The sequence below is a fragment of the Callithrix jacchus genome, chromosome 7 (genome assembly GCF_049354715.1).
Source record: "Callithrix jacchus isolate 240 chromosome 7, calJac240_pri, whole genome shotgun sequence".
NCBI classification, from domain to species: Eukaryota; Metazoa; Chordata; class Mammalia; order Primates; family Cebidae; genus Callithrix; species Callithrix jacchus.
The window spans coordinates 6,268,309-6,282,733 of NC_133508.1; the positions used below are offsets into that span (position 1 = coordinate 6,268,309).

General features: G+C 42.0%; 1 protein-coding gene across 6 annotated transcripts in view; it reads left to right on the forward strand.

Moving 5' to 3' along the window:
* The window catches only part of ITIH5 (inter-alpha-trypsin inhibitor heavy chain 5), a 194,077-nt gene that overhangs the window by 39,747 nt on the left and 139,905 nt on the right, over positions 1 to 14,425 (forward strand). For all 6 annotated transcript variants that reach the window (XM_035306695.3, XM_078329330.1, XM_054258417.2 and 3 more), the window contains exons 3-5: positions 405 to 568; positions 1,763 to 1,864; positions 5,062 to 5,312. In XM_035306695.3, the coding sequence (XP_035162586.3) occupies positions 420 to 568; positions 1,763 to 1,864; positions 5,062 to 5,312 (502 nt within the window). In that variant the 5' untranslated portion in view covers positions 405 to 419. The remainder of the gene's footprint in view (positions 1 to 404; positions 569 to 1,762; positions 1,865 to 5,061; positions 5,313 to 14,425) is intronic.

Below are 14,425 nucleotides of genomic sequence, written 5' to 3' on the forward strand. Positions count from 1 at the left end.
GTTTTTTGGAGCATTTCAGTAGTCCTGTAAATGTGATCTAAAAGTGTTAACAGAAGAATATTATATCCAGTACATACTTAACTTCTAAAATTCTAATACTTGATTGAACTGTTTAAAGAATGCGTATTTTCTGCGAAATTGGACATCTTCGCTGTGTTCCCTTGTTGAAGTTCGGTTAAAAGATGTGCTTATGTGTTACTGTTTACGCAGAACAACCAAGGTTGTTTTACAAAGGAAGGGAGTTAAAAGTGGTGAAATCAGGACGAGATGAAGAACGGAGACTGGAATCACATGCCAAAGGCTCCCAAACTGAGGATTATCTCCCTTGTGGAAAAAAGACGTTCTCCTACCACCAAAATGCTTTCCTGCATCACCGATAATACTGTGTGTTTTCATTCCTACAGAAAACCAAACCCTTGATGACAGAATTCTCGGTGAAGTCTACCATCATTTCCCGTTATGCCTTCACTGCGGTTTCCTGCAAAATGCTGAACAGAGCTTCTGAGGACCAGGAGATTGAGTTTCAGGTGCAGATTCCAGCAGCAGCATTTATCACCAACTTCACCATGTAGGTGACACACTGGTCAAGGACAAAGATTTCTGTGTGGAGTTGTCAGGGTGAGCCTGAGATGATGTGAGGTCCACAGCCTTCTAGCTGTGAGGATTTATATTCCAATAGTTGGCATATGGATCAGAAGGCCAACTCTTTTGTTTATTCATTGATTGGTTCATTCATTTCCTTCCTTCCTTTCCTCCCTCCCTCCCTCCCTCCCTCCCTCCCTCCCTCCCTCCCTTCCTTCCTTCCTTCCTTCCTTCCTTCCTTCCTTCCTTCCTTCCTTCCATTCCTTCCCTTCCTTCCTTTCCTTCCCTTCCTTCCCTTCCCTTTTCCCTTTCCCTTTCCTTTCCCCCCTTTTTCCCCTTTCCCCTTTCCTTTCCTTTCCTTTCCTTTCCTTTCCTTTCCTTTCCTTTCCTTTCCTTTCCTTTCCTTTCCTTTCCTTTCCTTTCCTCCCTTTCCCTCCCTCCTCCTCTTTCTGCCTTCCATTTTTTCTTTTTTCGTTCATTTTCTTTCTTTCCTCCTTCTTTTTCTCTTTCTTTCTTTCCCTCCTCCCTTGCAACAAATGAATGACCATTATGGGCCAGGTACTCTTCATGGAAATTGGTGCACTTCTCTGTCACTGTGCTGCACAGATTCCAGTGGAGAGAAACAGTCAATAGACAAATGAACAAAGAATGAATGAGATGAATTTCCGACAGTTACAAATATTATAAAGATGGCAAGTCAGACCGAGAGGGGCATCTTTAGTTAGGGAGATCTGGGAATAGCTTTGAGGAGGCCATGGTAAAGTTGAAGCCTGAAAGACAAGGCAGCGTGGAAACTTTGATATACTAGATTGGGTATCTTTCCTCCTCCTCTGAGCCAAGAAGAAAAGATATGCAAAACAGAGTAGGTGTTGGCTTTAATATTTGGTCCAGATCAGATGTAAGTGGGTAAATCTTCATGGGAATGTGTGCAGATCTTGTGATTTTTCTCCTGGAGAATCACGGTGGCACTGTGGGTTGGGTCTTGCTATTTGGACCTGCTGAAAATTGCCCTAGAGTGAAATGAATGATTCAAGGGTAGTGCCCTAGTCTGGAATGCATTCTTTCTACACATCCAAGAGGTAAATAAAAATATTTCCTGGGGTTGTCATGGTTATGAGATCCGTGTTTGAATTTGTCTTGGAACTGCAAGCTTGTAGCACAGCTGTCTCTTGTGTTTCAGGCTTATTGGAGACAAGGTGTATCAGGGTGAAATTACAGAGAGAGAAAAGAAGCGTGACGATAGGGTAAAAGAGAAAAGGAATAAAACCACAGAAGAAAATGGGTAAGTACTGGTTAACGAAGGAATCAAAAACGTGTCAGGTTTTCTATGCCTTTGCCTGTTCATCTTGCTACCTTCCTTTCCTCCAAGTATTTTTCCCATTCTTTTTTCTTTTTTATCAAAATAATAAATATATCTGGTGAATAATGTAGTAGATTAGTGTTTGCAACAAAAAGGAAAATTTTACCATACCTGTCTCTCATTATCAGCTCTTAGACATATCCCCTTCTAATATTTCTATATGTAGTTTCTTTTCTTTTCTTTTTGAATGAGGTCTCACTCTGTTGCCCAGCTGGAGTGCAGTGGTGCAATCATAGCTCACTGCAGCCTCAACCTCCTGGGCTCAAGCGATCCTCCCACCTCAGCCTTCCAAGTAGCTGGGATTACAGGTGTCCACTACCACACCCAGTTAATTTTAATTTTTATTTTTTGTAGCAATGGGGTCTTGCTCCATTGCCCAGGCTGATCTTAAACTTCTGGGCTCAAGCAGTCCTCCCAGCACTGCCCTCTCAAAGTACTGGGATTGCAGGTGTGAACCACTATGCCTGGGCTGTACATGGTTTTCTTTTAGTTACCTCCCTAACTCTAAATATTATGATGGTCATACTTCAAAAAAATTGTTTTTGATAAAAATAAGACATCTGTTGACTCTTCGCTGTAAAGGAAGGGTATATAGCAAATTGACAAAACTCCTATTTTTACTCTGCATTCCGATTTTTATATTACTATTTTATTTCTTCTTCCATCGATTCAGCAGTGTTTAGACTATCTTGGACCATCCCTACTATCTGGAAGGATGATACTCCCTCCCCTAACCTCCACTGTCTCTCTCCTTTCTCATTTTTCATGATGTTACCTAATCATTGTTTGAGTTATTAGCGTCTTAATTCTGACTTGTAATACTTTTATTCTTTCTTTTGTCTGTAAACGGAATCTAAACATCGAAACCAATACATAGCAATAGCTTTTTAATGACTATATAAATAACATGAACTGCATGGAGACCCACCTAGTACACTAAGAATATTTTTTCCTCTCCACCAGCCCAATGTGAAGGCCTTCCTGCTGGCAGAAAAGGGATCTTTATATCTAGATAACATGGGGTGAACTTGATAACCCAATTTTCCTCATGAATAAAAAGACATCATTTTGAGAAATTTAGTTCTCTAAAATAATAGACTGCCAGAAACTTTGCTGTTGGAAGTTTTATTAGTGACAAGGGAGTGTCTCACTCTTGTCTGGAAGACGTGAGCCATGGGTTCACTTAGATACAGAAAAGCAACCAAGGTCCAGAGCTTCAGATAAGGGGTTTTCAGGCAGAAAGTTCCAAGTTTATCTTAATGTCGTAGTTTCTAAGGACACAGAGAATCTTGAGTCTGCTTCTCATTCCAGGCTGAAATGATGGTTTTACACACAGCCTTAGCTTTGAGTCTGCCCAAACACTGCTCTGTTTAACTTTAACCTATCCTCCGTCCTTTCCCTAATCCTGCAATAACCCTGTCTCTTCCTTGTTTGATGAGTTGCGTCTTGGTGCCTCTGGTATGTGGTTTCCCTGGCTGTAGCAAGGTATTAAAACCTAACTCTGTTAGACCATAGCTTTGTCCCAAGTGATCTTTATCACAGTTGTTCAGAATTATGCTGCGGTTAGTTTAGCTGAATCATGAAATATGTATCTATTTTTTCCTGGAGTTTCTAATGGCTTCTCTTTTTTCTTACTATGTAACATCTAGCGAGACATATAACTCATTTCAAATGATAACAAAATGAACAGCTACGACCAAGTTTCTGCAAACACTGACATCCGTATCACTGCTGATATCTGGCCAACAGCAGCTGAAAGCCATCACCAACTGGGAGACACTGTGATTTCGGGGCTGTTAAAACATGAATGTCTTTACTTCCATAAAGCACTTTTATTGTTTTTCAGCCTTGATGCAACACTTTTACCCTGGTATCTCTTGTCATTTTCTTTTGGGTTGATTTTATTTCACGGATTCCACACTTTCCTCTTCCTCGGCTTTCACCTTTACTTTGCAGACGTCATATTCTGAGGTAACTTTCTCAGAATGGGTGCATGAGAGGTGAACTTTCTGAGACTTGATTAATATATTTTGGCTGTGTATGACCTTGAGGTCAAAATGCTTTTCCTTTTGAACTTTAAGGGATTGCTCCAGTGTCTTATAACATCCGGTATTGTTGATAATACATCTAATGGGATCGGATAACATCCCTTTCACGTGTTCTCTCTCTGTGCTGTTCTGAAGTTTTACAATGGTGGGTTTACGTTTCAGTCTCTTTTCATCCATGTCGCTCAGTGCTTGAACGTTTTCATTTCAACACTTGTGTCTTTTTCCAGTTCGGGGAAGGAGGAGTATAGAAAGCCGATTCGCTTAGTCATTCAGTCATGTTGGACTTGGAATTATCCTCTGTATATTGGGTTCCTCTTCTCCCTTCCGTCTTGTGGTGTCCGGAATTCAGAGCCTGCAGTCTGTCTAAGATTCTGCCACACAGTTGGGTTCTCTCCTTTGCTGCAGTCCTTTCCTGCACGTTCTGAGCTGTAAAGTTCTTGCTCTACTGAATACCCCAAGCCTTCCGGAAACTTCTTGAAATGTCTCACTCCCGCTTATTCTTCTGGTGGTCAGGTCAGTCTGCCACTTCGAATCCGAGAACCCTCACTCTAAGTACTGAAAGCATGTGGAGTGTATTTTCCTTTTAATCAACTTTGGAGTTCTTGTTCCCTACATTTCCTACTAAACATGTCCACCAAACTTTACCAGGGTGTGAAAACCTAGTACGTTAGCTATTTTAAAGTTACGTAAAATGCCAAGATTCAGTGGCCATCCTTGTTAAACGAAGAGCACGGTTCACAGCTTGACTCCAAAGCTCTCTCTCCTAGCAGTTCACCTACTCAGTCTCCTTTCCCAGTGCTCCTTTGGGTCTGCCTCAGGAGAGGGAGAACGGGACAGTCGTCTTAGAGTCCTCTCCTGCTCAGTATTCTTTGACCCCTGGTGACCTTCCTCGAGCACGGGGTTTTACTTCTTCCAAAACTAATTTTCATTTTTCTTTTCTCAGGACCCACACTCGCACCCAAGGGTCTCCCTGGCAGGCTGGTTGAGAGGCTGGTGCCCTGTGGGGACTGAGGGAACCTGGCTCTATCCACCTCTGAACCTCCCTCAGGTCCTTTTTCTTTTTCCTGACAGAGAAAAGGGGACTGAAATATTCAGAGCTTCTGCGGTGATTCCCAGCAAGGACAAGGCCGCCTTCTTCCTGAGTTACGAGGAGCTTCTGCAGAGGCGTCTGGGCAAGTATGAGCACAGCATCAGCGTGCGGCCCCAGCAGCTGGCCGGGAGGCTGAGCGTGGACGTGAATATCCTGGAGAGCGCGGGCATCGCATCCCTGGAGGTGCTCCCACTTCACAACAGCAGGCACAGGGGCAGCGGGCGCGGGGAAGGTGAGTCCTGCGTGCTGGGTCCGCTCAGATCTGCGGTGAAAACACCCAGCTGGTACTTGGCTTCAGAGAAATCTACAAGAGATGGCACCCCTGGCACCCCTTCCCTTCAGCAAAGCCTTTGTGTCTTTGTAGGAGTTGGAATGAGAGCAATGAAGCTAAGACAGCACCCTGTACATACATATATATATATTTAAAGCCAAGTTCTACTAGGAGCTTTAAACATTTATGAATTATTGATGCAGTAATACCACTTCTGGAAATCTATCCTAGGTAAAACATCTAAAATATTGGGAATGTCATAGGCACAAGCTCGTTCAATAATATTTGTGGTAGCAAAAACATTTCATCAGCCTAAAGATTCAATTACATGGAAAAGATTAGTAAATTACAATTATAGGACAATTCAGTATGTGGCAGGGAAGAAAAGGCAAATCATACACGCACTACAGCGTTAAATATGAAGCTGACAAAATACTAGAAAGTTATAGAAAACAATCATTTTGTACTGAGGGTGTGAGATTATAGGGCCATTTTCTAAAGTATGTTTCTTAATGTTCAGCAGTATGTTACAGTCTTTCTAAATATAAATAATGAAAAATACTTAGTATAGATGGGAGATACAGGCATCTTGATTCATTAACAGAATCATTCAGTTTAGGTTTTTCTCAAATTCTCATTTTTAAAATAGGTCTTCATTTATCGAAATGAAAAATAATCTAGTTTTAATCACCTTACTTTTTTTCTTTTCTTGGAAGGGAGGTTTCTGGTTTTCACAAAATCTAAAAGAGTAACTTTAGTTACTATATTAATTTCAACTAATAGTATATATCAAGCGTACTTGTGTTGGGCTGTATGCCTAATATGCCAGTAAGCCTGGTCAGCGTTGAATCGGATGAGACAGCTATGTTCAAAAATTGCACCGGGATAGAATATCAAGATTTCAGAGAATTGTGACATTGAGGGTGGAGAAATGGTGAATGATGAGCAGAGAATGTGCAGAATCTGTATTTAGTGCCTGCGGCTGCACCATCACAGAGCGGCCCAGGATACTTCTTGGACCAGGGTACTTAGGGATGAGATCGGCAGGAGAGGAGAGAGAGATGCCTTGACAAGTGGAATCAGAATGTTGGCATTTAACATAATGCAGAAACAGCCGAGGCCTAGAGCTAGTCTACGGAAGGGCAAGCAGTGCGGAAAATACGCTTCCTCTCCCAGCATGCAGCTGAGTTAATGACTTCGTGAGAGGTTGTTCACTCTCACACACTGAGCTTCCTGGCTCTGCCAGAGACCCAGGTCCTTTGTTATGTGTTGACTCCAAACAATGAGCTTGACATTCTTAATCCAGATCTAGCTGGTATCTAGAAAAAGCAAAAATATTGACAAGGTACCTGGCATTTAGAAATGGCGTGAGAGCCAATACTCCATTCTTAGGCCATGCAGGTGGTAGTTACATGGTTAATGGATTTTAGTTCAGTTGTCAATTGGAACCCTGTAAAAAATGCAAGGCTGTAAGACTCAGCTTGTGTAAGACATCTGGGAAACAGGGTGAATAACTAGCTCAGGGGTCACTGCGACGTGCTCATGTATGTAAAGGCTGGCCCCAGAGTGAGAGCTTGAAAATTAAGTATACTCAGGAGGCTAAGGAGAATCACTTGAACCCGGGAGGCAGAGGTTGCAGTGAACCGAGGTTGCACCACTGCACTCCAGCCTGGCGACAGAGCGAGACTCTGTCTAAACAAATAAATAAATAAATAAAATTAAGTATTCTTACTAGCATCACATTATATTTCCTTCTTTGAAAGCAGGTCTGTGTCTGATTAACCTGTGTCTCCCTAGCACTTAACACAGTGCCTGTTAAATGGCAGGTAGCTAATTGAGTGTCTTCGAACTACAGAAGTAAAGCAGGCCAGGGACGGTGGCTCACACCTGTAATCCCAGCACTGTGGGAGGCCACGGTGGCAGGATCACTGGAGCTCAGGAGTTCGAGACCAGCCTGGGCAACATAGTAAGAGCTTATCTCTATGAAAGAAAAAAAATAAAAAGAAAAGCAAACACGAATAACAAAGAAGGTTTTAAAATTTCATTTCTCTCTGACCATATCTTGGAAGAAAGGTATGATTTTTCTCATGTGCAACTGTAGGAAGGAAGTATCTTCTCAGGGGGAAGAGTTGGCAGGATCTCATAAGGAGGGTAGAGTATCTGAGAAGCATGTCTGGGATGAGAGCAGCGTTCAGTAGAAGGTTCGGAGGGGTCCTGCTGCAGTAATGAAATATGTGTTTTGCCTAATTTCGGAGCCATGATGACTCTTCAGAGATGTGTACATGTTGTGGGGTGTGCATGTGTTTTGTTTGGAGGGAGTATGAATTATGACTGTTAGCTAAAAAAGTCGCTTACTGTTTATATTCAGGGCCTGTAAGTATTCCTGTTAAAATTCCTGTAGTTAGAGGAATTTTTCCAAATGTTTGATCTCTTGGGATCTGTTTGTTTTTAAGGAAATGGTTTTCCTAGCTCCTTGTACCAAAGTACATCCAGAACATGAAGGTTTTACAAGCCTGCCCCAGAGCCAGGTGCAGTGGATGAATTGGCTTTGTGCCGCTCCCCTCTCCCGTCTTTCAAACCTCAGTGGTACATTGTTTCTGCAAAGTGGCAGCCTTAGCAGCTTGAAGCACAGGATGCTGTGATTTTGTCTGGACACCGCTGCATGTTTCCAGAAGAATCCAGGCTAGAGATCAAACTGGAATTGGGCTCACACAATATGATTGTGTGGATGGGGCCCAAGCCAGTACATTCCACAGATAGATCTGGCTGGGTTAAGAAATCTAACTTCTGGAATTTGTCTTAGTAAATCTCTCACCATGGACCCATTTTAATCTTCAGAGATGCAATTCTAGATGAGTAACTACTGTGTGCTAGATACCAGACAAACCACTTGCAGAGAGTATCTCATTCAATTTTGTAACAACCCTCTTAGCTTGTATTTTTCAATTCCCATTTTAATTATGAAGAGGCTAAGAAACGTAGCCTTGCTTACTGAAACAAAATAAAATACATTTTAAATAGGATCTAAAATCCTATTTAAGGGCTTGTAAATATGAGACCTTGTCCATATGACTGAACCATGACTTTCAGAGGTCTCATATTTAATTATGGATAGAAATAGAATTTAAAGGCCGGGCGTGGTGGCTCACACCTGTAATCCAAGCACTTTGGAGGCCAAGGCGGGTGGATCACCTGAGGTCGGGAGTTCAAGAAATAGAATTTAAGCATAGATCTATTTGATTCCAAGTTATGCATTAACCACTGCAGTATCCACCTCCTCATTAAATAGACTGTACATTACCAGGGGTGGAGTCCAGATTCCAACTCTCTTCCTGAACACAAAATGAAAAGAAAGACTGGCAGCAATATAATCTACATTTGCCTCAGTTTACATGCGTCAGGATTGAACCCAGATCGGCTAAATTATAAATTAATGGGATTTTTCCCTGTGTAAAAGGCAATCCTGTGAGAAGCATTTTGGAAGCTGAAGCATTATAATTTCTGTTTATTAAAATAATTAGCACTGGTATGTGGTTAAAAATCTCAAGCATTACAAATTGGTGTACAGTGAAATACAAGATCCCTCTCTCTTCCATCTCTCCATTCCCTACTTCCCCAGTTCTTACCCTCTCCAATATTCTCATGGTTTATGAGCTCAGTGGAACAGAGTATTTGAAATGAACGCTTTCCTGGACTATCCCTGGGATGTGTGATTTCTGAAGGTACATTCTGACTGATATTTCAAGACAGATGTCCCCACTGTGTGCTTGCTTTAAGGCTGGCTATTCTACTCTCTTTGTTAGACTCATGAACTTCCCACTGTCTCACTTATGGCACCTAAATTATAACCCTTGCCATGATTCTAAAATATTTTTGGCAGAAAATTTTCATTTATGACAAAATCCCCAATGACTAGGGGTAAAATGAAATGCGATAAATCAAGTGAGAAAAGGGATACCTTACTTATTTTATTTTCCTTGTGGTTTTACATCAATGACTCAATCCTGACTAGACTCTCTAGTAACCCAGAGGGTTTTAAAAGAAATTCCAGACAACCTACCCTAGACAGGTCCTACCCTACCTAGACAAGTGAATTTGAATGTATTAGAGTGGGTCTAGGAAGCTGTACTTTTTGGTGTGATATTCTATAAATGTATATTGAAAACTTTGAAATCTATGATTAAAAAATGTAGTTATTTGTAAAGTTAAGAACGATGCTATTTTTTCTGCCACTCAACAGGTGTGACTTTTATGGTTCATCCTTTCTATTCCTTATCCGTAAAAAAGCGTTATGGCAGTTTAATGCACACACCATAACATTTACTCATTTTAAGTTAATTTCTTCATTTTAATCACAATTCAGTGATTTTTAGTACATTGGCAGAGTTGTGCAGACATCCTCATGGTGTGATTTTAGAACCCTTGCAACACCCAGGAAAGATCCTTGTACCTATCTGCAGTCACATCCTGTTCCTACCCCAACCCAGGCACCCACTAATCCATTCTCTATTCCTGTAGACTTCAAACAGCTATTGTTTTGTGTGTTTAAATGCATTTTATTTTTAGACAAATAGCTATTTTAAAAAGCACCAAAGGTAATTCAGATGCTCAGTAAAGGTTGATATCTCTTCCCTCGGATTTTCCAGCTGACCTTAGGAATATTAATTATGTCAAAAACTTGACCTACAGAAGCAACTTTTAAATTAAGATTGGGCTGGGTGCAGTGGCTCACACCTGTAATCCAAGCACTTTGGAAGGCCAAGGTGGGCAGGTCACCTGAGGTCAGGAGTCTGAGACCCGACTGGCCAACATGGTAAAACCCCGCTACTAAAAAACCTCTACTAAAAAAAAAAAAAAGTACAAAAATTGGCTGGGCATAGTGGCACACACCTGTAATCCCAAGTGCTTGGGAGGCTGAGGCAGGAGAATCACTTGAACCCAGGAGGCAGAGGCTGCAGTGAGCTGAGATCCCACCATTGCACTCCAGTCAGGGTGACAGGGTCAGACTTGGTCTCAAAAAAAAAAAGAAAAAAAAATTAAACAAGATTATTTCTCAATTTCATGGGGCCCTAGATCAGTCTGACTTCAGATCCTATTTAAAATGTATTTTGTTTTCTTTCTCGTGGTTGGTGGAAACAACCCCTTCCCCTCTCCTGCTTCTGCTCTTCCTCTTGGAAACCTGAGTTGGAGAAACCCCAGCAGGCAAGCTCCGTGTGCCCGCGCAGTCTTTGTAATACAGTCTTAAGCTTGTTTAACTAGGTATCATCTTATTTTGGGTGTCAAAGAAGAGCTTCTTAAATGTACTTGAGGGCACGGTGGCTCACGCCTGTAATCCCCCCACTTTGGGAGGCCAAGGTGGGCAGATCACCTGAGGTCGGGAGATCAAGACCATCCTGGTCAGCATGCTGAAACCCTGTCTCTATTAAAATACAAAAAATGAGCCTGGCGTGGTTGTGCTCGCCTGTACTCCCAGCTTCTTGGGGGGTTGAGGCAGGGGAATCACTTGAACCTGGGAGGTGGAGGTTGCAGTGAGCTGAGATCGTACCACTACACTCCAGCCTGGTGACAGAGTAAGACATTGTCTCAAAAAAAAAGTACTCAATTCCCTCTCTAGCTTCTTGGACTTCTGGGAATTGCCCCTCCCGCAGTCCTCCCACTCCAACCCCACCCCATGTTGAGAGAAGAGGCTCCAAGTCTGGCTAGGGTCAGCCTTTGTTCCCGCGGTTTGACAGCTCCATTGGCAATCTCAGCGGTTCCCAGACTTTGCCACCCATTAGAATCCTCGGGGAGCTTTTATAAATCTATAGCTCAAGCCTCACCCATGCCAATGAAATCAAACAGCTGCGGATGGAAACTAGGTGTCAGTATTTTTATTAAAAATATCCCTGTGTAATTGCAACGGGTAGTAAAGTTTGGGGTTTAGACTGCGATGTCCTGTTTTCTAGCAATATTTCACTTTAGTTCCTACCCCTTTGTTTCCTAACCTCTTTTTTTTTTTTTTTTTTCCTGGCCTGCTGACTTCGTTTCCAGGCCACCACCTGGGGTTCCTGGGTAACTTCAATTCCTCATGTCTGTCAAAATCGAGGGACTTACAAGACCTTACGGGAACCTAATATTAAGAGGAAATCTTAACTCTAGGAATGGGGAGACCTTTGTAACTGTTTTTGTCTTCTCCTGCCATCTGGTTTGTTACCGGGAAGTGTTTTGCACTTAAGAACACAGAAGAAAGAGATAGAATATCAGGTTATGCTCTTAAAAAAAAATACATTCTTCTAAGACAACCTACAGAATAGGAGAAAATGTTTGCGAATCATATATTTGACAGGAGTCTAGTGTCCAGAAGATATAAAGAATCCTTACAACTGAACCACGAAGGGATAGACAACCCAATTAAAATATGAGCAAAGGACTTGAACAGTCATTCTTCCAGAGAAGGCATGCAAATGGCCAAAAGCATCAGAAAAGGTGCTTGACATGATTAGTCATTAGGAATGCAAATCTAAACCAATTCACATACGTTAGGATGACTGTAATGGAACAACAAAAGCATGAGGAAGATGTGGAGAGATTGGGACCCTCCTCCGTTGCTGGTAGGAATGTAAAATGGAGTGGGAAAACATTTCAAGGTTCCTCAGAAAGTTAAACTGAGCAAGTTAAAAGATGTAGCAAGACCCAGGATCTGGCACAATTCACCAGTGTAAGCCCAGAAAGTGCTGAGAACCTAACAGCACTGCCATAACCAACAGTTATATCCTCCTCAGGTCCTTGAACAAACACTGAGCACACATTCTGTGCCAGCATATTTTAAATTGTACACTTGAAATGAGCAAAGATTATGGTGTGTCAACTAAACTTCCATAAAACTTTTTGAAAAAGCAAGGAATAGAAAGGATAAACCACGTAAGTCATACAACCACACCTGTCGAGAGTGGCAGAAAAAATAGCAGTATTCTTAACTTTACAAATAACTGAAATTTCTTAAAATTACTTATAGATTTTTAAGTTTTTGATACACATTTATAGAATATCACATCCAAAAGTACAGCTCCCTAGCCCCACCCTAATAAATGCAAATTCACTTGTCTAGGGTAGGGTAGGACTTGTCTAGGGTAGGTTGTCTGGAATTCTTTCTAAACCCCTCTGTGTTAGTAGAGAGTATTGTCAGGATTGAGAGTCACTGATGTGAAGATTGGGCAAGTCCTTTGGGCACATATTCAAAATAACTGAAGCCGGGACTTTAGCACTTGGGCAGGGATGTCTACTGCAGCAGCACTCACTGTAGCCCACTGTGGAAACAATACAGATGCTCCTGGATGGCCGAATGGATAAACCAAGTGTGGCATGTGCATACGATAGAATATTATCCAGGCATGAAAAGGAACGAAACATGGATACATGCCACAATATGGACACATGCTACAACATGAGTCCATGCTACAACATGGATACATATCACAAACTCCCCTGAACAGGTGAATGGATAAACAAAATGTGGTATATGCATACAAGGGAATATTATCCAGGCATGAAAAGAATCAAACATGGACGCATGCTACAAAACGGACACATGCTACAACATGGATGCATATTACAATGCAGACACATGGTACAACATGGGCACATATTATAACATGAACACATGCTACAACATGGATACATGCTAAAGCATGAACATATGCTACAACATGGACACATGCCACAACATGGACACATGCTACAACATGAATACATGCTGTAACATGAACACATGCCATACTGTGGATACATGCCATAACATAGCACATACTACAACATGAACACATACTATACTGTGGATACATGCCACAACATGGACAGATGCTACAACATGAGCACATGCTATAACATGAACACATGCTATACTGTGGATACATGCCACAACATGGACACATGCTACAACATGAGCACATGCCATAACATGGACACATGCCACAATGCAAACATGCTACAATGTGGATATATGCTAATGCTACAACATGAACACATGCTACAACATGGATATGTGCTACAACATGGACACATTACAACATGGCTTCGTGCTAGAACATGGACACATGCTACAACATGGATACCTGGCACAACATAAACACATGCCACAATGCAGTTACATGCCACAACACAGATACATGCTACGACATGGATACTTGCTACAACATGAAGGAGCCTCGAAAACATTACCCTAAGTGAGAGAAGCCAAATGGAAAAGGTCACATGTGTGTGACTCCATTCGGTTGAAATGTCCGAACACACAAATCCATAGAGACAGAAAGTAGATTGGTGGATGCCTAGGGCTGGGAGGAGGAAGGAATGGAAAATGGCCGCTTGATGGTTGCAGAGTTTCCTTGGGGTGATGAAGATGTTTTGAATAGCAATGCTGGCTGTGCAGCATTGTGAATGTACGAAATGCTGTTTGTTTGTACACTTTAAAACGGTTAATTTTGGCCAGGCACAGTGGCTCACACCTATAATCCCAGCACTTTGGGAGGCCAAGGTGGGTAGATCACTTGAGGCCAGGAGTTCGAGACCAGCCTGGCTAACATGGCGAAACCCCTCTCTAATAAAAATACAAAAATGAGCTGGGTGTGGTGGCAAGCGCCTGTAGTTCCAGCTACTTGGGAGGCTGAGGCAGGAGAATCACTTCAATCCGGGAGGTGGAGATTGCAGGGAGCTGAGATGGCGCCACTGTACGCCAGCCTGGGCAACAGAGTAGCGAGACTCTGTCTTAAAAAAAAAAATTGGTTAATTTCCTGTGAGTTTCACCTTGATTTTTGTTAAAAATGAAAAAAATTACTTTCTAGATTATTAGACTCCTACTCCCTCCACGTGCTCTGGAAACAAGTTTGCTGTGTTCTCTGGCAGTTATCTGTGAGTCCTTCACTTGCGTGGGAAGGCAAATAACAGGACTGGGTGCCACCCAATTTATGGCTTGCTTGTTAATCATAGCACACCTATGTAAGTGTCCAATAAAATTTCAACCTTCAAATAATCCTGAGAACTAGGGAAGCGTCACTGGAAGGAAGAGAACCACTGGAAATACGGCTTTTAGGACCTTTTAT